At 42.7% G+C, this 21,914-nt stretch overlaps 3 protein-coding genes across 3 annotated transcripts; 2 read left to right on the top strand and 1 right to left on the bottom strand.

Moving 5' to 3' along the window:
* Positions 1-14,114: 14,114 nt before the first annotated feature.
* Positions 14,115-15,915, top strand: LOC121399036 (cAMP-dependent protein kinase catalytic subunit beta-like). The gene is made up of 7 exons (XM_041578821.1): positions 14,115-14,144; positions 14,239-14,304; positions 14,491-14,582; positions 14,673-14,846; positions 15,138-15,200; positions 15,510-15,586; positions 15,842-15,915. The coding sequence occupies exons 1-7, from the start codon at positions 14,115-14,117 to the stop codon at positions 15,913-15,915; spliced, it is 576 nt and encodes a 191-aa protein (XP_041434755.1).
* Positions 15,916-16,134: 219 nt separating this feature from the next.
* LOC108705871 (serine/threonine-protein kinase N2-like) lies at positions 16,135-17,492 on the top strand. Its single transcript, XM_041578816.1, has 4 exons — positions 16,135-16,283; positions 16,583-16,660; positions 16,871-16,951; positions 17,313-17,492. Exons 1-4 carry the CDS (start codon positions 16,191-16,193, stop codon positions 17,490-17,492), a joined length of 432 nt encoding a protein of 143 aa, XP_041434750.1. The 5' UTR covers positions 16,135-16,190.
* A 1,175-nt stretch (positions 17,493-18,667) lies between these two features.
* On the bottom strand, positions 18,668-21,364 carry LOC121399472 (phosphatidylinositol glycan anchor biosynthesis class U protein-like). Its single transcript, XM_041580241.1, has 4 exons — positions 20,757-21,364; positions 20,169-20,291; positions 19,043-19,193; positions 18,668-18,861 (listed from the first exon to the last, which is right to left on the bottom strand). Exons 2-4 carry the CDS (start codon positions 20,212-20,214, stop codon positions 18,705-18,707), a joined length of 354 nt encoding a protein of 117 aa, XP_041436175.1. The 5' UTR covers positions 20,215-20,291; positions 20,757-21,364; the 3' UTR covers positions 18,668-18,704.
* Between the last annotated feature and the right edge of the window lie 550 nt (positions 21,365-21,914).

Below are 21,914 nucleotides of genomic sequence, written 5' to 3'. Positions count from 1 at the left end.
TGGATGCTTTAGTCCCCATCTTAGGACCGCTAGGAATCACAAAGAATGAGTCTGCCTTTCTCATTCCGTCTGTCGCCTCCAGATAGGCTTTTACTGTCCGAACCACATCCAGCTTGTTCAATCTACTTTCCTTAGGATTCTTAGGTTCCGGACAAAGTGATGGGACTACTATATCCTGGTTGAGATGAAATTCAGATACCACCTTTGGAAGAAAGTCTGGTGTGGGTCTGTAGATTACCTTATCCTTGTGGATGATAGTGTACGGGGATCTGCAAGACAGTGCTGCAAGTTCTGAAACTCTGCGGGCAGAGGTGATTGCCAACAGAAATACGACCTTCTCCGTAAGTGTGGAAAGTGGGATACAGCCTATAGGTTTATATGGATCATCTTGTAGGACAGATAAAACCAAATTGAGATCCCAAGGGGGTATAGGGCATCTGTAAGGCGGTACAATTCTTGTTGCCCCCTGTAGGAAGGTTTTGATGTGACTTTGCGACGCCAGCTTCTTCTGAAAGAGGATAGATAAGGCCGACACTTGTACCTTGAGAGAACTAATGCAAGTCCCTTGGTAAGCCCATCCTGGAGAAAGGATAGAATTTCCTTTACTGTTGCCTTCTGTGGGTCGTATGCTTTGTTCTCACACCAACCGATAAAGGTCTTCCACACTCTGTGATAGATCTTCGCCGATACTGGTTTTCGCGCCCTAAGCATGGTAGGTATGGCTTCTGATGGAACCCCTGATCTTTTGAGTACTATGGTCTCAAGAGCCACGCTGTTAAAGCCCAACGATGAGAATTCCGATGGTTGACGGGCCCTTGTGTTAACAGGTCGTTTCTTACCGGAAGGTGGAGCGGATCTTCTATCGCTAAGTCCACTACATCTGCGAACCACGATCTCATTGGCCAGTAGGGAGCCACCAAGATGGTCTGTGTTCCCTCTCGCTTTATCTTCTGACTCTGGGTAGGAGTGCCAGAGGCGGAAATGCCCTTGGTCCAATAAAGGCCGTTTTATTCATGAAACAGTGGGTGCTGGACTAACTTTCTTCGCTAATATTGCCAGTGGAAGGTGGCCACTGGAGGACGTGCACCCAGCCAAAGAAGTGAGTTGCAGTTGTGCTGACTACTAATCTGCTAGTGCCAGAGGCGGAAAGACATAGGCCAAGGCGAAATCCCATGGAATTACTAGGGCATCTACTGCGTGCGCTAGTGGGTCTAGGCTTCTGGCAACGAATCTTGGAACCTTCCGATTGCACCTGGATGCCATGAGGTCCACCTCTGGGAGACCCCACCTTGCTACTATCAGTTGAAAAACTTCCTGATGTAGACTCCATTCCCCCTGATCCAGAGTCTCTCTGCTCAAGTAATCCGCCATCCAGTTGTCTACGCCTGGGATGTTGTTTTCTGCCCAGGACAGAATCCTGCTTGCCTCCTGTAGAGCTGCCGGGCTGCGTGTGCCCCCTTGATGGTTTACGTAAGCTACTGCTGTCACATTGTCTGACTGTATCCTTACTGCCTTCCCCTTGAGGAATGGCGAGAACTGTTCCAGCGTATACAGTATAGCTCTTAGCTCTAGCAGATTGATTTGGAGAAGTCTCTCCTCCTGGTCCCAACAGCCCTGGACTGTTCTGATCCCGAGAACTCCGCCCCACCCTGTAAGGCTTGCATCCGTTGTGACTACTGTCCAGATGTGGTTGGGGAAGGGCCGTCACCTTCTCATGCGCTGCGGTTAGGTCCACCAGAGTAAGGACAGCTTCACCTGTTCCGGGATAAGTATCTTCCGGTCTAGGTTTCTGCGATCCCTCTTCTGATGCCGGAGAATCAGTTGTTGGAGGAGTCTGGTGTGAAATTGGGCATATGGTATTGCCGGAAAAGATGTGACCATAGTTCCCAGAGTCTGCATTGCTGTGCGGAGGGGGACAGTGCTGGTTGTTCGAAGAGTCTGGATCCGCTTCTGCAAAACATTGGCCTTCTCCTCTGGGAGGAATACTGTTCCTGTTGAGGAGTCTAGAATTAGTCCCAAATACTCTATGCACTGACGGCAGAGATAAGACTTCTTGTAGTTGATGATCCACCCGAGGTGTTCTAGGGTCTTGAGTGTCTGAGAGGTGTGCTTTTTGGCTGTGACTGCTGACGGACCTTTTACGAGAAGGTCGTCCAAATAGGGAATGACTGTAATGCCGCTCATTCTGAGATTCTCTAGCGCTGCCGATTTTGTGAAGGTTCGCGGAGCTGAAGAAAGTCCGAAGGGGAGTGCAACGAACTGCCAATGGTTTCCGTCCACATAAAACCAGAGAAATATGTGGTGACTCGGGTGGATCCGTATATGTAAGTATGCGTCCTTGACGTCTATGACTGTCATGAACTTGTTCTCCTCCATTGAAGCTAGGACCGACTGTATGGATTCCATTTTGAAGTGTGATTTTCTTACAAATGGGTTGAGGGTTTTTAAGTCTAGAACTGGTCTAAGGACCCTTCTTTTTTGGGGACCAGAAAGAGATTGGAATAATATCCTCTTCCCTTTTCTGCCGGGGGGACCGGCTGTATTGTCCCTGCTGACGAGAGATCTTGAATTACGGAAAGGAATTTTTCCCTTCTGAGGTTGTTCATAGGTAGTCTGGAGATGAAGAACCGGCGTGGAGGGCGCTGCACAAAGTCTATAAACAGTCCTTGGGACACCACTTGGATGACCCATTGTCTCTGATTTGGTCTTTCCACACCTCCCGAAAGGATTTCAGACGGCCGCCTAAGGGAATCCCTTCGAGGGTGGGTACATTCTCATGCTGTGGTGGATTTGTCCTGGGAGGATTTGGTCTGTCTCTTTGAGGCTGACCAGTTGGCTCCTTGTTTATTATGGTATCTAGGACGAAAATTAGAGTTGGACTTGTCTGGTTGTGGCTTCGATCTCTGTCCTTGACGAAAAGGCCGAAAGAATGGTCTTTTCTTGAAGGTGGACCTCTTGGCCCTGGTCTGTGGAAGCAGGGTACTTTTGCCTCCAGTAGCTTGGGCTATGATCTTGTCTAGCTCGGCCCCGAAGAGCTGTTTTCCTTGGAAGGGTAGGCTAACAAGGGATCTTTTGGATATCAGATCGGCTGACCATGTCTTTAGCCATAGGAAGCGACGAGCCGCTATGGATTGGGCCGAGGCTGTGGCTACGAGCTTTGCTGCATCTAGGGAGGCATCGCAGATATAAGAAGTAGCGTCAGCTATTTGCGACAGTAGGGTGTCTGTAGATTGGTCTTCGGAACCAATAAGCTGAGCCGTCTGTTCTACCCAGACTTCCATCGCTTTTGCCACCCATGCTATGGCAAAAATTGGTCTTAAGGCTGAACCGGCTGCAGTGAAGGTTGCCTTGCAGAAACCCTCTAGACGTTTGTCTATGGGGTTTTTGAATGCGGCTGCGTCTGCCACTGGGATAGCGGTGGTCTTGGATAGTCTGGAGACTGGCGGGTCGACCGTTGGGGGAGAAGACCAGAGATCAATGCATTCTTGTGGGAAGGGATAGGTTTGGAAAAAGTGCCTGGAGAGCTGTACTCTGTGGTCAGGAGTTTTCCATTGTGACTTGACAATTTCCTCTAACTGTTCGTATGCGGGGAAAATGCAAGAGCTTGTCTTTTGTCTCTTAAATATATTCTTGGCTGGTTCTATGGTCGAAGTTGTGTCTTCTATGTTACGGGTAGTGAGCACCGCCTGAATGAGGCCTTCGACCTCCCTTAGGGTTCGAGGGGAGTCCTGATCTGGATCAGGTTGTTCCTCGGATTCAGCACCTGAAGCTATTTGACCTTCCTCATCTGAGGGGTTAAATTGTTCCCCGGGTGAGTCTGGGGGAGATATTCTAGTGCGCTTAGAAGCCACATGTCTACTGTCCCTTGACCCTATAGAGTTCGACAGATGTTCCAAGACCTTGTCTAAAGTCTCCGGGATGCGGGCTAGGTTTTGCAGGCCGGCAAGGGAGATGGATAGAGCACGGGCTAAATCAGAGTCTGTTGGTCACAGGAGGGGAGGGAGTGTGTCTACATGCTGCACACACAGAATCAGCCGAAACGGACTGAAAGAAACTTCTACTTCCTTGCGAGAAGGTGCTGAGGACTTTGAGGTCCTGTTCTCCTCTGTTTTGTCTGTTATAGCAAAAGGTGTGGCAGTTATTTACTTCTTTTTTTTTTTTTTTTTTTTTTTAAAGTAGGAGAGGCAGGGGAGACCCCTAAATGTAGGTGTAGTGGCCTCTGTATTTACGGGTCTAAGAAAAGGAGAGAGGAAAAGGAGAGGGTACAGTTTAGTTCAGACCTCCTTGAATCAGTGCAGCAGCATGTGAGGAACTCCTCAGTGCTTGTGTGAGAAGACATAAAAAGCACTTGTCTGCGTATCGAGAAGGAACTGTGACCCAAGGGAAAGTCCTTACTGAGGATATAGGCACGCATAAACTCAGTCGGCTGAAGCTACAAACGCAGGGTGTAGCGAAGGAGCGTGCTCCCTTCTTTGGCGCCTAAGTGACGTGGGCGTTGATGCGCGCTACTTTGGCGCCTAAGGTGAGAGGAACCGGAAGTGCGCGTTGGTGATGCGCGCTCCCCTGTAACTGCGCGCGCACCTCCGAGAGCGAGAGGGCTCCCGGGGGTGCGGAACTGGCGTGCACGGAGGGGAACCCGCGAGCATCGATGTGCGCCACCCCGGTGCCCAAGGGGAGAGAAACCTGAAGTGCGCGCCGGTAAAGATGGAATAGTGCGCGCACCTCCGAGACTCTGCTCCCCTCAAAAAGAGGGGAGCCAGCCACCAAAAAACGCACCGAGTGTCTTAGAGGGGGAGGGGGGAAAGGTGATGGTGTGTACTCACCTAAGGGTCCAGCTGCTATGTGCCCATGAAGTCTTGATCCCTGAGAAGATAAACAAATTATATATATATATATATATGAATATATATATATACATACAGTACATCTGTGTCCAATACAGCACACTTGCAGTAGCATAGCGTGGACAAGCTGGTTCAGACCTCCGTGGAGCGGGAACACAGCTACAGGGAATGTGGAGCTAGCCTGCAGACCTCCGTAGAGCGGAAAGGCTGTTGGGCAAAGGAGTTCTTAGGTTAGTACCTAGGCAGCTGGAGGGACGCGTGAACAGGTTCAGTGGTCCCCATATGTGGCATGATCCTAACCGTGGTCCTTGATCAATTGCTCCAGCCACTATTTCTCTGTCTCTTCTTCTCTGAGGACACAAAAAGAAACTGAGTATAGTAGGAGGAGGCAGGGGATGAAGCCCAGAGCAGGAGGAGGAGTCACAGTTAACAAGTTAGTGTCCTACCTCCAAGCTGCAGGATCTTCATCCCCATGGTGCCTGTGTCCCCCAATTAGGCAAGAGAAAAACATCTTAATGCTTCAGAAGTTCTTTGAGGAACACAACTACTTTGGGCTGGAGAGGTCGGACATGATCATGTTTGAGCAGAGGATGCTGCCGAGCTCCCTCCCAGTGCGGGTCGACTAGCGCTAACGGGGGTATTTTTTTTAAAACAAAAATTACTGTTATCCCCAACCGGAATGCAGGCTCTATTAGCACGCACCTTTTGTTGGTTATAACATTTTTACCTAACTTTCTATATGGATATACATTTTTTTCTCTGAATAGCACCTGGGCCCTTGCTCCAGTAAGTGTGTGCCACAGTATATATATATATATATATATATATATATATATATATATATATATATATATATATATATATATATATATATATATATATATAGTTATTTGGTAAATATGTTATATAGTTATTTGGTAACTATGAGAAACAGTATATATATATATATATATATATATATATATATATATATATATATATATATATATATATATATATATATATACTGTTTCTCATAGTTACCAAATAACTATATGAGCTCTGCATTCTACCCAAAGCTAGGGAATGGGGGGAGCCTTAAGGCTTTGGGTATGTTGTGGTTTTGGTTCTTGTTAATCCAGCAAGCTCAATGGAAGGCAGAAACATACAACTCTACCTGGATGTCACAACGCTACCTTAAATTAAACCTCTCTAAAACTGAAATGGTTCTCTTTCCTCCAAGTAACACCAGTAGCATCCCCGAAGTATCCATCATAGTTAACAATTCCACTATCACCCCCTCTCCCCAGGCCCGGTGCCTTGGGGTTATCCTAGATTCTGCCCTGTCATTCACTCCTCATATCCAGTCACTTATTAAATCTTGTCACTTCCACCTAAGGAACATATCCAAAATACGATCATTTATCACCCAAGACGCTGCCAAAATTCTTATTCACTCTCTCATCATATCGCGTCTAGACTACTGTAACTCTCTTTTAATTGGCCTCCCCTCCAGAGACTGTCACCTCTCCAGTCCATAATGAACACTGCTGCGAGGCTCATACACCTCAGCAACCGCTCCTCCTCTGCCTCGCCATTCTGTCAATCCCTGCACTGGCTTCCATTACCTTTCAGAATCAAATTCAAATTAATGACACTGACTTTCAAAGCACTTCATAACTCTGCCCCACCCTACATCTCTGAACTCATCTCTATATACTCACCCACTCGCTTACTACGCTCCTCTACTGACCTGCTACTCAACTCTTCTCTCATTACCTCCTCACATGCTCGCATTCAAGACTTTGCAAGGGCTGCACCCCTCCTCTGGAACGCTCTCCCACGGTCTGTCCGACTTTCTCCCAACCTTTCTACTTTCAAGAAATCTCTGAAAACGCACTTCTTTCGAGAAGCCTACCCTCACTCTGCTTAACTACCAAACGCAATACCACATTTCTCACCCACTTAATTCGATCTTGCCCACTCCCACACCTTGTGTATTACTCCCTTCCCTTTAGACTGTATGCCTATGCATAGGGCCTTCCTCACCTTTTTGTACCTGTATTGACTGTGATGTTTGTTACTCCATATATTCTATGTATGTAATTCATGTGATGTAGTTGTATAATCACATTTACTTTACAGTGCTACGCAATATGTTAGCGCTATATAAATACATGTTAATAATAATAATAAAAATAACTGGGTGAAAATAGCACGATGCTTTATTCACCAGTAGATCCTTCCAGAAGATTTAAGGGATAAATTCAGATTAGAAAGGGAGTTCCATCTTAAAGTAAGAAAATAGCTTATTCAAGTGTGAAGTTATGGGATTCTCTCTCTCTGAAGCAGCTGTTCTGGCACATATTAGGCAGCTTCAAGAAAGGGTTGATTGACTTTTAGCAATGGGAGAAAAAAAATGTTCAGATGGGGGTTTCACCTTCCTCTAGATCAGCCAGCAGGTAGGTAGGTATCATTTAGACAAAGAGACTGAACACTTACCTGCATCAAGATACCCAAAAATGAAATTGGATGGTTGCTGTTTATTTCTAGACATCAGTCTCAGTTCTTGATTAATCGTCTTCTTTATCGCTGAGGATTATTGGGAAAATTTGACTTTCTATGGAGACAATAAAACAGAGAAAAGACACTCATGAGCTGGACCCTGAATAGAATATAAAGCAGTTCCCTTTCTGTATCGCTCCCAAATTGTACTGCGCTACTGAACATGTTTGCTTCATTATACATAACCAGAAATAATCAGTAACAGGTTTAATAGAATGAAGAAGTCGATTGGCAGAGTCCCTGCCACCTGAAGAGGCCCAGGAGAATTGCGGGCCAAATGGAGTGAACCTCTAACAAAATAAGCTTAAGTATAGAACTGAATTATAATCCTTGCTCTGTGGATCATTTTGATGGAAAAATCCTTCCTATAGACATTGCCTTTTCTATTAATAACATTGGCATCAAATACCAACTTTACAGGCCAGGTGGCAGCACCAGATACAGAACTGGCCAGGGACACTGCACCATGCAAAGCCTATTAAAGCCACTGCCTGGTTGCTAGGGAGAGAGACCTTAGAAACCAGAGAACTATTAAAGTGAAATGAAGATCTGTAGTCAACTAAAAAATTATTTTCCCAATAGAATACTTATATATGCCTCTGTGATCTTATAGCTGTGTCTCACTGGCCATTGCTAAACTACAATTCCCAGCATTCTTTAATAACCAGTAGCTGAGGTGTAGCTCATTTCACAGCTGGCAGGCCACCAGAGATCTCAGCAAGGCCATCATGAGTAGGAATGGGGGAAGTCCAATCAGGGACCCCATGAGATATGATGGTGGCTTTGGTTCTGTCTCACATGTAGCTCACATGTGATTGGCTGATACAGAATCCCCCTCTGTGCCATTACCCCAAAGCTGTATGCTACTGGCAGGGGGGTTAATAGGGGAAACAGACCCTCGGGAGTCCCAGGAGAAAAGAGGGCCCAGTGTACATCCCATCAAATACCAACAGCCCTAAATATAGACATGAGAGTGCACTGAGGGAAACTGGGGGCAAGTGACTCTGAGAATCAAAATGCAAATGCAGTGGCTGCAAGTCTAATCCCAGTCTCTAGCCATCACAGCTGCATATAAACTGGAAACCTGCAAACTTCCAAGGACACTATGTCTAGCTATGACTATTAAAGCCATTCCCTGGTTGCTATGAGGTGAGAGCCTTACCAACATGAAGCCTATTAAAAGTCAAACATACAGAGCGGTCAAATAAAAAATCTAATTCCTAATAGAATACTTCTGACTAACTTGGTGTTGATACTTGTAGTTGTCCAGCCATTGCCAGACTACAAGTCCCAGCATTCCCTGTGACAAGCAATAGCTGAGTTGTAGTTCAGTTAACAGCTGGTGGGTCACCAGACAGAGGAGATCTAAGCAGGACAACCATCAGTGGAGATTGGGGAGTCTAGTCAGGGGCCCCATGAGTTTTGATGATGGCCCTGCTTCTAAAGCTGCTTAGGTTTGGGGTTGATTCTGTTTCATTAAGCACAAGTTTGACTGGTCACATGTCACATATGTACCTGAGCATGTGATTGGCTGCCAGTGCCTGGGATGCCATGACTTAGCTCAGTATGACATCACTCCCAGGGAAGCTCTGATTGGATGAAAGTTGTCAGGGAAGTTAACTTGAGGGCTCAGGTATGGATGGCAGTTATTTCCGTTCAGGATTCAGAGGTAAGTGGAACTACTACAGAATCTGGGGGGGAGATGACATATTACAAAAGGGGAATTAGGGATGGTTTGCCCCACATGATTTATGGAAGCTTAGGGGAGTGAGGACAAACCACCCAAAACTACCCTTGGTACCAAAGCTCTCAAAATTGACCCCCATTGCCTGCTATTGTATGTATGCCTGCCTGTGTATGGCCAACATAAGAATCCCAATCACAACAATTCATTTCTATGTCAATCACCCACACCCAAAAAGGGTTTTTAGCTATTACTCTGTAAAGTCCCCCCTACATGTGCATTTGGTAACCAGGATCACCCACACTTGGGTGGCAGGGGTGTCCAAGGTCCTTGATTGCACCAACCTTTTGTATCTCTCCTAATCAGCTTCATTCTATTAAATCTGCTACTGATTTGTGTTACTGGTTATTTATAGAGGGGCAAGCATATTCAGTAGTGCAGTACAATTGGGAAAGATAGTGAAAGGGAAAACCCAGTATATACAGATATATATGGCAGAGGGGGCTCAGCTCACAACTTCTCCTCTTTCTCTCCCCATAAAGCGATTTTTCGAGATTTTTTAGAGAGATTTTGATCGAATTCTTAGAAGAAGATAGTCTTTTTAAACTGATCAATAACATCAAAGGCAGAAGAATAACAGCAACCTGCCCAACCCATTCCATTGGGGATCATCTGGAGGAAGGTAAGGATTCTGCATTTTCCTTCTGTAAAATGTTAAGTAGATGAGGCTGAAAAAAGACACACGTCCATCAAGCTCAACCTTTTTGTGCTAGCAAAACCTCACTGACCCTAAAGCTAAACCTGTGCTTCTCTAGATATACTGAACTACAATTCCCAGCATCCCCTATGAGTTGTAACTCTAAGGCAATGTGTATTTCATGTTCCTTGTATATTTATTGCTACTTTTGAACTTTTATTAAGCCTCTCTTTAGTTATAAATGTCAACTGTGATTTGACGTCTAGGGTCCCACTCATCCTACCAACTGTCAAAAGCAACTGTTAAAAGCAACTGTCACTAGCATCAGCACTAGTGTGGATGATACAGTAGAACCCCCACTTTAAATGCCCTGATTTTAAGTTTTCCCTTATTTTACATTGTTATTGTGTGGTCCCACCTATATTTTATGCATAATACATTTCCCTGATTTTACATTTTACTTGAGTTTACATAATTTTTTTTCTGGTTCCCTGAAAAATGTAAAATGGGGGTTCTACTGTATATAAGAAAGGGCTGCAATAGAAACAAAAGTAGCAAATGGCAGAATAAAAAAATGCCTAGCATTAGGAATTATTGTGTTATGGTGCAGGAGCACGAATCATAGCACAGCTGGTTATGGGAAGCAGGCACATTGGGTACATGCAGCGATCTCTGCATTAATAGGACAAATTAATCTCAATGCATGATGGGATCTGTATTCTTATCACAAGCCAGCCCAGATCATGACATTATACAATACAATTCTACAAAACTACCTTTTCTTGGCAGCATTATTCCCCCTATAATATGTGTAAGGTATCACTCTTGGCTGTAGACATTGCCATGTTGCTCAATATAGTTTTAGATCCAGACATTATTCAATATTCCCATAAATTTGTGAGCCAGGGGCTTAGAGACCCCAAGGCAGGACTTAGTTTGCTTTCCACAATTCCAGGGGTAAACCTGCAGCAAATAAGCACATACCCCAAATAACACTAACTGGCGAAGTAGGTGGCATTATTACAATGTGTAATTATAAATGAGAATAAGGAAAAATTTAAACAGGAAAAAGGAAGAGTTGAAATGTTTTGTTTGGCCACTCAAAGACTTTTGCAGTTGCTGTTTAGTTGCTATAGTTTAATTACCATAACAACCACACACCAGTTTGGAAATAAAATTAGTACATGAATAGATGGGCTGAAAAGAAATAATACTAGTACTGGTTTAAACCAATGGGGATAAGAAGTGTGAAAATGTCATAAAATTACTACTTTGCCCATATCAACTTCCCTTTCCCTACCTGCTCAGATGTGTAGCAGTGAGGTTACAGAGAGGCGCTTGTCTTGAGCTTGAAGTTTACCAGCAGCTACAAACAGTTGTATTCTTTATCTCCACTGAAGCAGCCACTTATACTAACTTTTTTTTTCTCATACAGGAGTGTCAAGATGGGTGCCGGACATTCTAACATCTTGCGTCGGCACCGGCATTCTGAGGTAAGGCAGATGGAAATATCAAGCTGTCGCTTCATGCCTGACGATTAGAGACCTTACCAACAGATAGAAAAGAAAATTAGTCAGATTATAAGAAATATTTCATAAACCCATTTGACAAACAGTTTTTTCTGATGTTCATGACAAATATCATGTTTCATAGTAAGTTAGGTTGAAAAAAGACACACATCCATCAAGTTCAACCTTTTGACTTTTTTCGCCAGTTGATCCAGAGGAAGGCAAAAAAAACCATTTGAAGCCTCTCCAATTTGCCTCAGAGGGGGAAAAAATTCCTTCCTGACTCCAAGATGGCAATCGGACCAGTCCCTAGATCAACTTGTACTATGAGCTATCTCCCATAACCCTGTATTCATTCACTTGCTAAAAAGCCATCCAACCCCTTCTTAAAGAAGGAAAGTCTAAAATAAAGCTTTAATTATTGGCCATAAAATGTAAATATTATTACCAGCAAGCATTTTTTCATTCCGTTTTTCGTTCATTCTTGCGCTGTAATCGTTTTTCAAATAAGTGGCAAGCTGCACAGAAACGGATGTCTTTGCTCCAGTCCATAAATCCTTCTAATTAGGGATGCACCGAATCCAGCATTCGGTTCGGGATTCGGCCAGGATTCGGCCTTTTTCAGCAGGATTCGGATTCGGCCGAATCCTTCTGCCTGGCCGAACCCTTCTGCCTGGCCGAACCGAATCCGAACCCTAATTTGCATATGCAAATTAGGGGTGGGAGGGAAATCACTTGACTTTTTGTCAGAAAACGAGGAAGTAAAAAATGTTTTCCCCTTCCCACCCCTAATTTGCATATGCAAATTAGGGTTCGGATTCGGTTCGGTATTCGGCCGAATCTTTCACAAAAGATTCGGGGGTTCGGCCGAATCCAAAATAGTGGATTCGGTGCATCCCTACTTCTAATCAAGGCACACGCATGCGCAATCCGTCTAAGAGTAGCCCTGCGCAATCGCACTATGATCTCCCGTCTTCCTGAGAAGAGATGAGCTTGGGTCATGTGATCTGCCCATTCGTCATCCCTAAACTCTCTCTCTCTGCCTGCCTGCATTTATTCCACCTTGATTGATGTTCCCCTTTGCCTGGTAACAAAGGGAAGCTTTGAAGCGAGCACAGGAACAGAGGACACGCAAATATACTCAGCGTTCGGGTCTGTAAAACATATTGTGGCACTTACAGGCTTATTCAAAGAATGTTCACTATAGATGCGACACCAATGCTTATCACTGTGTATCGACATATGCGCGCTTGTTTGGTTACACCACAGGGTCACGGAAGAGACGCATGCGTACTAGAGACAAAGCGCAGGGAGGCAATTTGAAAATGGTGGCGCCAAAGCTTACACTATAGAAAAATTTTGGAATGGAAGTGCACAAAACTGTAAAGCCATTGCAATTTTCAATGCGGCGTTTCAGGAGGGAGGATAATGGCAAAGAGAAAGAGGGAGGTTATTTTTAAAGCTATCTAATGTATCAGCCTGTACCACTGATTCAGGTAGAGAATTTGACTATAAAAAAAAAACCCTTCCAAACAATTAGGAGGAAACTCTTTTCTTCTAATTGGAATGGGTGACATCATTGTTCAATATTCAATATCATTTGCAAGCACTTAACCATTGTTTCTTAATGGTTTCCCATTCTCTATAGACTGTCGACATCAAACAGTCTCTTGATGCTTGTGAGCCCCAGGTAGGTGTCTCTCTTTCAGAAATGAAGCAGGAGCTGGTGAGAGTCATCCAGAAAGAGATGAAGATAGCAGCAGGGGCCGAAAATCTGTACCATGCCACCAAGGACAGAAAGACCAGAGCCCTGATGAAGGAGCTGAGGAAGAGCAGCGAGAAGAGGCTGAAAGCCCTTTACTCCTCTCTCCTCAAGCTCAATGAAGAGATAGTTCGGAGGGAAGCAGAGCATGTTCGAGGTGAGTCACAACAGGCTCTAGCCTCTTTTCTATTGGCATTATATGGAGTAACATGTGTCATCCTAACATCCCATCCACTACCCCTTCATGGACATTAAACTAAGCCCCACAGAACTATAGATGAATTTTATGGCTTTTGCATGTACTTTTCAAACCACTGATTATTAATAGCATCTTACCAAATCAAGAAACATACTTAAGCCTTAGGTTCAAGAAAGTTTTTATATTTGAAAATTCATTAACTATGTTTATTTACTGTCTCTTTAGATGCAGTAGTGGAGACTGCTAGTGATACTGGTGTAAACCTCCCAGCAGAAGAGGTCAGCGCACCTGAGGTTCAGGTTGTTTCAGAACCTGCCAGTGATTCTTTCCAAGTGAGTATTTTATACTGATGCCATTCATATCTTGGCCAGAACATAAACATTGCTTTTATCATATCCATGTGATGCCACATTCATTCATTGCACAATTGTCCCTTGTTTGCAGCATCAACATGACGAATCCACTGAAGAACCAGTGCCAGAGGTAGACGAGGTGCCTGAAGAGCCATCGGAGAGGTGAGGATATTGTTGAGTTTATTAGAGACCAGATTAAATCCCTACCCCATACTTTCAGCAAATAAAATCTTCACAATAACAGGATTATTCTTCTGATTAAAGTAAAGTATTAGATTGGCACAGAAGAGGACAGATGGTCATATGCACCTGCACTTTGGCTGGGAGATTACACAATACATAATTCAATAGCACAAAGCTACCTATGAATTATGGCTATGGGGTGCTGTGCTATTGAGGATTATGGAGAATGAATCGGCTAAGGGTAAAAAGAAACGCAAAATAACAAACTTACTTTTCCTTATAGTGAGATATCTGTGGATGAAGAAAACATCAGCCCAACTCCACCTGATGCAGCAGAAGGATGTCCACTGGCAGTGACAAAGGACCCACAGTAAGTTGCAACCTGCACATGATGATACTATTAACATTTCATTTGAAATAAAAATGAGTTTCATTTTGGGTATTTCTTTTTCAGGGCTTTGCAGTTGACCAACTACACACTGCAAGATTTCAACCAACGTGGTTTCCTAGGCGAGGGCGGATTTGCCAAGGTAATATTAAACTTAATCCATAATTAGGATGACTATTGGCAAATGCAAAAATAGTGGCTAAACAGTTAGTTCGGTTACCTTGCAATGATGGGGGCAAGTATGGATCGATTCTTGCAGTTCTCTGAAAGGGGTATGGATGTTCTGCATGTATCTTCCTGCGTTTCCTGAGATTTTCTCTTATTCCAGGTTCTCCTTGTTGAACACGCGGCAACCAAAAGATCCTATGCCCTGAAAATCTTAAAAAAGGAGAGCATCACCTCCTCAAGGGGCATTGAAAGGTCAGTTTATGGAAATGATCATTTTAGCATGGTTGGCTTTGTTACTTACCCATGTCCCTTGTTTTGACAATGAATGCTTTTAATATTCAGGATCTTGCTAGAGAAACGGGTTGCTTTCGCCGTTGCTGACCACCCTTTCATTGTGGATATCCACGCCACCTTCCAGTCAGAATACCATCTATTCTTTCTGATGGAGTACGTTGCTGGTGGCTGCTTAAAGAGCTACCTGCAGAGGGAAGGTGCATTTGAACAACCAAGAGCTATGTAAGTACAAATTAACCTTTACCTAGAGTCATGCGGGTGCCATTCATACAAAGTAAGTAGTATACGGGGTCTGGCTCCTTGTTTATCTGACAGAGGCAAGAGGATGTAAGAAAACATCATTATTTGGAAATACATAACATATTTATTTAAGCCGAGCTGCATGCAGAACATACCATGATAGTAAGTGGGTCTCTTGACTTACAGCGAGCCAGTAATATTTAGACAGATACACTATACTAACAAATATATGACTATGTATTCAATAACTTAATGATGGGAGTCTCTTTGCAGGTTCTATGCTGCTTGCACGCTGATGGCCATTTCCTATTTACATGAAAATGACATCATACACCGGTAAGTATATTTATTATTTTCATGTATATGAAACATTTTGCAATATAAAATGTAAGGGAGCATTACTGCTAAACATATCAAATGAATAGAAGCCAATATTAGTATCCCCTATAGAGCATGACCACAAGAGCAAGAGAACTTCAGCCTTGTGCTTTTAAAAGGCCATGGATCTACTTAGTGACTTATAATATCCTTATATTTTACAAAATTAATTGTATTATTCACGTTACATCACTAATTATTTCCCCTTTTGTCACAGTGTCCCAGATATGTTGTACTTTGCTAACTTTTGCTGTTGTTTTACCACAGAGATCTCAAGCCGGAAAACCTTCTCTTAGACAGCAGCGGATACGTTAAACTGGCTGATTTTGGGCTGAGCAAAGACGGTAAGGATTCTAATATACTAACACATCAAAAAAAGGTTCAGTTTCACATAATGTTATTGAGGTTCATGAAGTGACTGACATTTGTAGTTTCATATTATGAGAAAGTGAGAGTGAACTTTTCCTACTAAGTTATGCTTTAGCAGAGCAGATTAAAGGAGGAAAGAAAAGGTGAAATCACTGGAGGGTGCCAACTGTTAGGCATATCCCCCATTGATTAGTATCACTTAATGTTCAGTTTGTTTGCTGAGCATGCAGGTCAGGATGAAAAGAAAGCTGAACAGTTACTGTATGTGGCCCAGCAACTAGTGGCCAACTGGCTAAAAAGTTAGAGAGAGACGCAACATAGTGATTTGTGTTCTGGCTGTTACCTTAGACATCGGTTTACTCCAGCTATTATGGATTACATTTTTTGGCTGACTATATTGAAAATATATTTTTCACAGACAATATTTTACCCAGTTTCATTATCAAACTAAACATTATTAAACTGAGTCGATACAGATAAATAAGCCCCAACTGATCATCCGTTTACTTACAATAACTGTTTGTTTCAGGAATTGGCTACGAAGGCCGAACAAGTAGCCTGAAAGGATCTTTTGGCTACATGGCGCCAGAAGTCCTCGCCAGGGAGCCATACTCAAGATCTGTCGACTGGTGGTCTCTGGGCATTGTAATATACGAGATGCTAGTTGGGGAGGTAAGTAGAAACCTTAGTAACTGGATGGAATAGGCAACTGTTTATTAACTTAATAACATCAAGCATCAGCTACATTAGTTACATATGGCCACAGAGCAATAAGTTGTTTGTGTGGCAGCATTTTTGATTGCATTTGTAGGGAATATAAATGGTATGCTAAGATATGCCCACTACAATCTATCCTTACAAACCCTCTTAATGTATGTAGCAACAGGTTTTGAAGCCTTCTTAGCCACTTACAACTGATAAGTGGCTATAAAATATAGTAACAGAGAACTTTCTTATGTTGCACATTGCAGAAACCAATGCTGAGACCATCTACTGGTTTAGTCATCCCGACGTTCCTGGCAGGAGATGCTGTCAACTTAATATCAGGGGTAAGTTACTCAGTAAGTTAAGGGCGCAAGCTGTGGTCTAACCAGTAATTCATGAACAGGTAGCACTATCCTTGCATCCCTTAAATCATTTCCTTCCAATTTGTGCAGTCTAACTGTGTATTAGCCGTTATAGCCATTAACTGTCACACAGCGCTACAACATAGCTTATCTGCTAATGTTTCTAAGGTCAATCATTCTCTTTCTTTGTAGCTCTTACAGCGGGACCCATTGAAGCGGCTGGGCTCAAGTGAAGAAGATGCATGTGATGTTATGCATCATTATTTCTTTCGAGTAAGTTCATCTTTCAGTCAACTTTTGGTAGCTACAGAAACAAACTAAGGGTAAGGCCACACGTGGAGATTCGGCACTGAGGCAACTTTGGGTGCTATTGAAAACGCAATCCTCGCGTGTGCATTAGCGCAGGCGACTTTTCATTGCAGCCTATGGGGAAACCCGCTGAGGCAGTTCGGGGAGATAGTCGCTCAAAAGACAAGGGGATTAGTCGCCAAACAAAAAATATCTCGCAGAATCTCCTTGTGTGGACTAGCCCTAAATGTTTATATGCTAATCAAACATATTTTAAATAAAATAAAAGTGTAAGTATGCTAAGTAACAATTAATAATAAATGTTTTTATATTGTCTATTAACCAGAGCATTGACTGGATGGCTTTGCTAGAGAGAAGAATGCAGCCCCCGTTCATACCTGAGGATGTTAGACTTTCCGAGGATGGAGACCAACATCTAGTTCTAACTCCTCCCTCCGAGGGTTCCTTGGCCATGGAAAAGGAGATTGCGGAAGCCTTTAGGGACTTCGATTATACCGCAATGTAGAGCTCCAGGATCAACCTGCAATGCCAAAATCACCAGCGTGAGATCTTGATTTGTATTTCCCTTCCTTCCTCTGCAGTAGGACCGGCGGTGCCCCCACTTGCACCACAGCTCAACCAGCAGTGCCCCTCCTTCTTCCACCTCCACCAGCGGTGCCCCTCCTCCTTCCACCACAGCTCCACCAGAGTTGACCCTCCTTTTACCACCATAGCTCCCCCAGCGGTGCTCCCCCACTTCAAACTAAAATATGGTATCATAAACAGGAGCGCACTTAAGCCACTCGGTAGACCCTGCATTCTTTTTCACTCCATCCCTCAGTGTGCAGACGCCGGGGTCTGTGAGCTGCCTGGGGTTTAATGGAATGGAATAGAATGCAGCATTCACCAAGCAGCTTAATGACGCTCATGTGTATGCTACCATGTTGCTTTCTATTTCTTTTCCTTCCAACCTAATACCTCCAGCGGTGACCCCCCCTTTAAATCAGTTACACCAGCTTTGCCTTCCCTTTCCATATAAAATATGGTTTCATAGACAGAAGCCCCCTTAAGCCACTCGGTAGACCCTGCATTCTTTTTCACTCCATCCCTCAGACTGTAGAAGCCGGGTCTGCAGGCTGTGTGGTTTCCAATGGAATGGAACAGAATGCAGCGTTCACCTAGCTGCCTAAAAGGTGCTCATGTGTATGTTGCCATATTCCTTTCTGTTTCCCTTACCCTATTTCCCTCAATTAAATATGACGCGTTGATCCTGGGAGCAAATCCGATTGCCATTAAGGAGTCAGGAAGGAATTTTTTCCTCTAGTTTCTCAGAGGTTTTTTGCCTTCCTCAGGATCAAAAAGCGTAGTTTTTTAATTGTTATTAATAAATAAATTATTACATATTTAATTAACTTCCATGTCGCTGTGTGTATCTTTATTCCGGGTATTGTGTGTCTATTTTACTAGAGAGGGGGAGGGAGTAAGAAAATGGCTTGCAATAAAGAAACACTGAAAGGTTCAGTACCTGTGAGTGACACCAGTCCTACTGCAGGTATGGCTGCTCCACAAGCATTATCACACTGGGCCGGAGAGTTTGTTTATAATAGTTATTATTTGCATTCTCCCACCATTCATCATCATGGTATGAAGGCTGAATGCTCAGTGCACCTGCTGGTACATTCACGCATCAAAAAGCTGGGGAAGAGAAGAAAAATAATTAATAAAATAAACTCAGGGTTTAGTAACACTTGAATGTATTAATAGTGAGAGGCAGGGTGTAGAAGAAAACATTGATCTGAAAGATGCACACAAAGAAGAGACTAAAGTGTTCAAACATCTCTGCGAAGAAATACCAAAACAGGCCGATATTTGGTGTCAGATCTGGTACAGAGAGTCTGAAAACAGAATATATCAAAAGACGTTTTAAAATCATCACATCATTTCTGCAATGACTTCTTTCCTATCCCTAGGAAATATATAAAACGGTTATTTCATTTAGTTACTGTAAAGCAATGTATGATATGTCAGAGCTATAAAAATAAAGAATATTGAGAATAGTTTTACAGAAGGACTCACATAAAGCCATATATAGAAGGTATAAAATCCCATGAGTTGAGCAAGAAGAAAGAATGACAGACCAGCACACACAAAGAACCCAGGTAGATAGAGCAATACTGGCAGCTGAACAGAAGCCTGTACTCTTCAGCTTCACTGGGACAAATTCCTTCTGTAAAAAGAATTAGAACATTAGAAAAACATAATTACACAAAGTCAAAGTACATTATTTAGAGACTTAAGCAGATTTATCAAAATAGGATTTTGTGAACAAAAAAAAAAAAAAGAGACAAAACTTGTGACTTTTTAGGTTATTTAAGAAAAAACATGACAAAATATTCCCGTGCACATATGAGAATCTCATTGTCCTATTAATTTTCAATGAGGGTGAAAATCTCAAATGTTTTAATAAACTGGGAAAATGAATTAAAAAAATAAAGTCGTTAGAGAACATTCCCACTGACTGCTATACAGCCTTACCAGCTTTTACTTGCAGAGTTTTTTTATGGCGACTTATGTTTTTTTCCTTTAAAATGGACCTGTTACCCAGACACAAAAATCTGTATAATAAAGGTCCATTTCAAATCAAACATGAAATCCAATTTCTATTTTTTTATTAAAGCGTTCATAGCTGTTGTAAACATATTTAAAAATCTCAGCTGTCAATCAAATATTGTCTGCCCCTCCTCTATGCCTTAGTCATCAATTACATTCACTTTCCATTCAGCACTTCCTAGATGTCACTGCTCTCCCCACATTCCCCCAGTTCTCTTAACCATTTAATTGTGTAGCCAGGGCATAGGGGTTGGACATCAGGTCCCCAAATCTGGTGTATGAACAAGATTCTGAGATGATACAAGGCTTGCCTTAATAACAGTGACCACAAAATGGCTTCCGCCTGCTTGCTATAATTATGAATTCCCAGACTGAAGGAAAAAGATTCAAATAATTTATATAGTGCAATTAAAGTTCATTTTGCTTGACTAATGTGATAAAATAGGATTTTGAATAATTTTTTTGGGCGACAGGTCCCCTTTAAAGGAGAACCAAACCCTTAATATTAAAATCCCCTACCCTACATAGACCCCCCTCCCTGCTACCCCCCCAACCTAGGTGTTACCCTCCGTAAATGATCATAACTCTTTACTTATCCCTCGTTGCAGAGTCAGCGCGTCGGAGTTCACGGGCGCCATCTTCCTCTTCTGTAATATGTGTGAAGTAAGCTATGTCTTCAGCATAAGGAAGGAGTTTTCTTTATTACACTCTGACTCTGTACAAAGGCAACAAAATCTAGAGATTAATGTCTATCTGTGGCAGCAAAATAATGCTAATGGTGTCATAAGTCAGCCATAACCTACCCCAGTAATCAATTTACCAACATCTCACTTACTTCCTGTCTGTTTAAAGAAGAAACCATCACTTTTCTTTTAATAATTTGATTTACCTTAGTCATGCATTTCTCCAAATTACACCAACATCTGATGTTTTTTTAACTTCCTCCTCTAAAGCAGAGACTAGATTGCTTAACATTCCCAAGAGAGAGATAATCATGTTTAGAAAGAAGCAGATATTGATTGCTGCTTATAGTAAAAGCTGAGCCAAGTAAGCCTTAAACAAAGACATTTACAGTGTTACCTTCCATTTGTTATTTGGAGTTTACACTAACTAACTCCAAAATATTCTTCTAGAAAGTGACATTTGTGATCCTTTTTCATGAATATAAAAGTAATCTTACCATTAACCTGAACAGCAAGGTACAGTGTTACAGCAGTGAGGGCATCCGTTATCTGGGGGAAGAGAATAAGATTTATTGCTAAATACACAGGGCATCAGAACACATGGCAACAAAAGCAAAATAGCAAGTACAGACAACCTCTGGCTCTGCTATCATCAGAGCTATAGGGAGATGGAGTTCTGCAATACGTATTGAATCAATAAGGCACAATAAACAATAACAAAACTGCAGAACCAATATGTCTGAAGAGTCCAAGCTTGAATAGAGTGAGAGTGTGGCAGTACAATCGCTGAATCTACTTATATTAAATCCACCCATACCGACCCACCCAGGAAAAAAATAGCACTGCCAAAAAAAGAAGAGGAAGCCCCTGTGCACATTGGCAGGCAGTAGAAACTACATCAATAACGAAAGCACCTTTTGCTGCAGAGGAATGGTACTGCAGAAAAGAAAGGAACTCCCTCCTAAAATTCTGTAGATAATAAGGTAGCCTTAGAAAATGCATTTATTGACATGCAGGAGCAGTGGTGTAACTAGATATTATGGGGCCCCAAAGCAAATTGTTTTCTGGCCCCCAGGATGTCTAGCGGTTGACCTGTTTTACCAATATTTATTGAAATTGTATATGAATCAGGGCCTCATGGGGCTCCTATACCTCATGCCCCCCCCCCCTGCAGCCACAAGGTCTGCTTCCTCTGAAGTTACGCCCATGGGTAGGAGAAAGAAAACTGAATATGTAATTAAGTGGGTCAGCAACTTTGGTGATTTGGGTGTTCAGGTACGCTATTTTGATCTACTTCTAACAACATAGGCTTCTGCTTTCCCTTACCATCTGCCTTTTTAAGATATATCAATTCCTTTTAATGTGCTGGTATTCTTTGTTTTGAGAAATAAGGCTAAATTGATAACATTATAGATAAAATAAGCAATATAGCAGACATCGCAAAGATTTATTATGACATCAAGTCTGTGTTCCAGGGCAGTAAGAAGTATGGATGCACCAAATCCACTATTTTGGATTCGGTCGAACGCCGAATCCTTTGCAAAAGATTTGGCCGAATACTAAACCTGAATCTGAATTTGCATATACAAATTATGGGTGGGAATGGGAAAAGGAGATTTTGTGTACTCACCGTTTAATCTCTTTCTCTCCAGTCG

This window comes from Xenopus laevis, chromosome 1S, assembly GCF_017654675.1.
Source record: "Xenopus laevis strain J_2021 chromosome 1S, Xenopus_laevis_v10.1, whole genome shotgun sequence".
Taxonomy (NCBI): Eukaryota; Metazoa; Chordata; class Amphibia; order Anura; family Pipidae; genus Xenopus; species Xenopus laevis.
The sequence above is the reverse complement of the archived record's forward strand: the minus strand, read 5'-3'. Positions and strand labels throughout refer to the sequence as shown.

Coding starts and splice junctions, on each gene's coding strand:
- LOC121399036 (XM_041578821.1), top strand. CDS start 14,115: ATGTCCACTGGCAGTGACAAAGGACCCACA. Junction 14,583..14,672: donor TCCTCAAGGGGCATTGAAAG/GTCAGTTTATGG, acceptor TTTAATATTCAG/GATCTTGCTAGAGAAACGGG. Junction 15,201..15,509: donor GAAAATGACATCATACACCG/GTAAGTATATTT, acceptor GTTTTACCACAG/AGATCTCAAGCCGGAAAACC.
- LOC108705871 (XM_041578816.1), top strand. CDS start 16,191: ATGGCGCCAGAAGTCCTCGCCAGGGAGCCATACTCAAGATCTGTCGAC. Junction 16,661..16,870: donor CTGTCAACTTAATATCAGGG/GTAAGTTACTCA, acceptor CTTTCTTTGTAG/CTCTTACAGCGGGACCCATT. Junction 16,952..17,312: donor TGCATCATTATTTCTTTCGA/GTAAGTTCATCT, acceptor TCTATTAACCAG/AGCATTGACTGGATGGCTTT.
- LOC121399472 (XM_041580241.1), bottom strand. CDS start 20,214: ATGGCGCCCGTGAACTCCGACGCGCTGACTCTGCAACGAGGGATAA. Junction 19,194..20,168: donor GACTCTGCAACGAGGGATAA/GTAAAGAGTTAT, acceptor TTCTTTTTACAG/AAGGAATTTGTCCCAGTGAA. Junction 18,862..19,042: donor CCTTCTATATATGGCTTTAT/GTGAGTCCTTCT, acceptor TTCTGTTTTCAG/ACTCTCTGTACCAGATCTGA.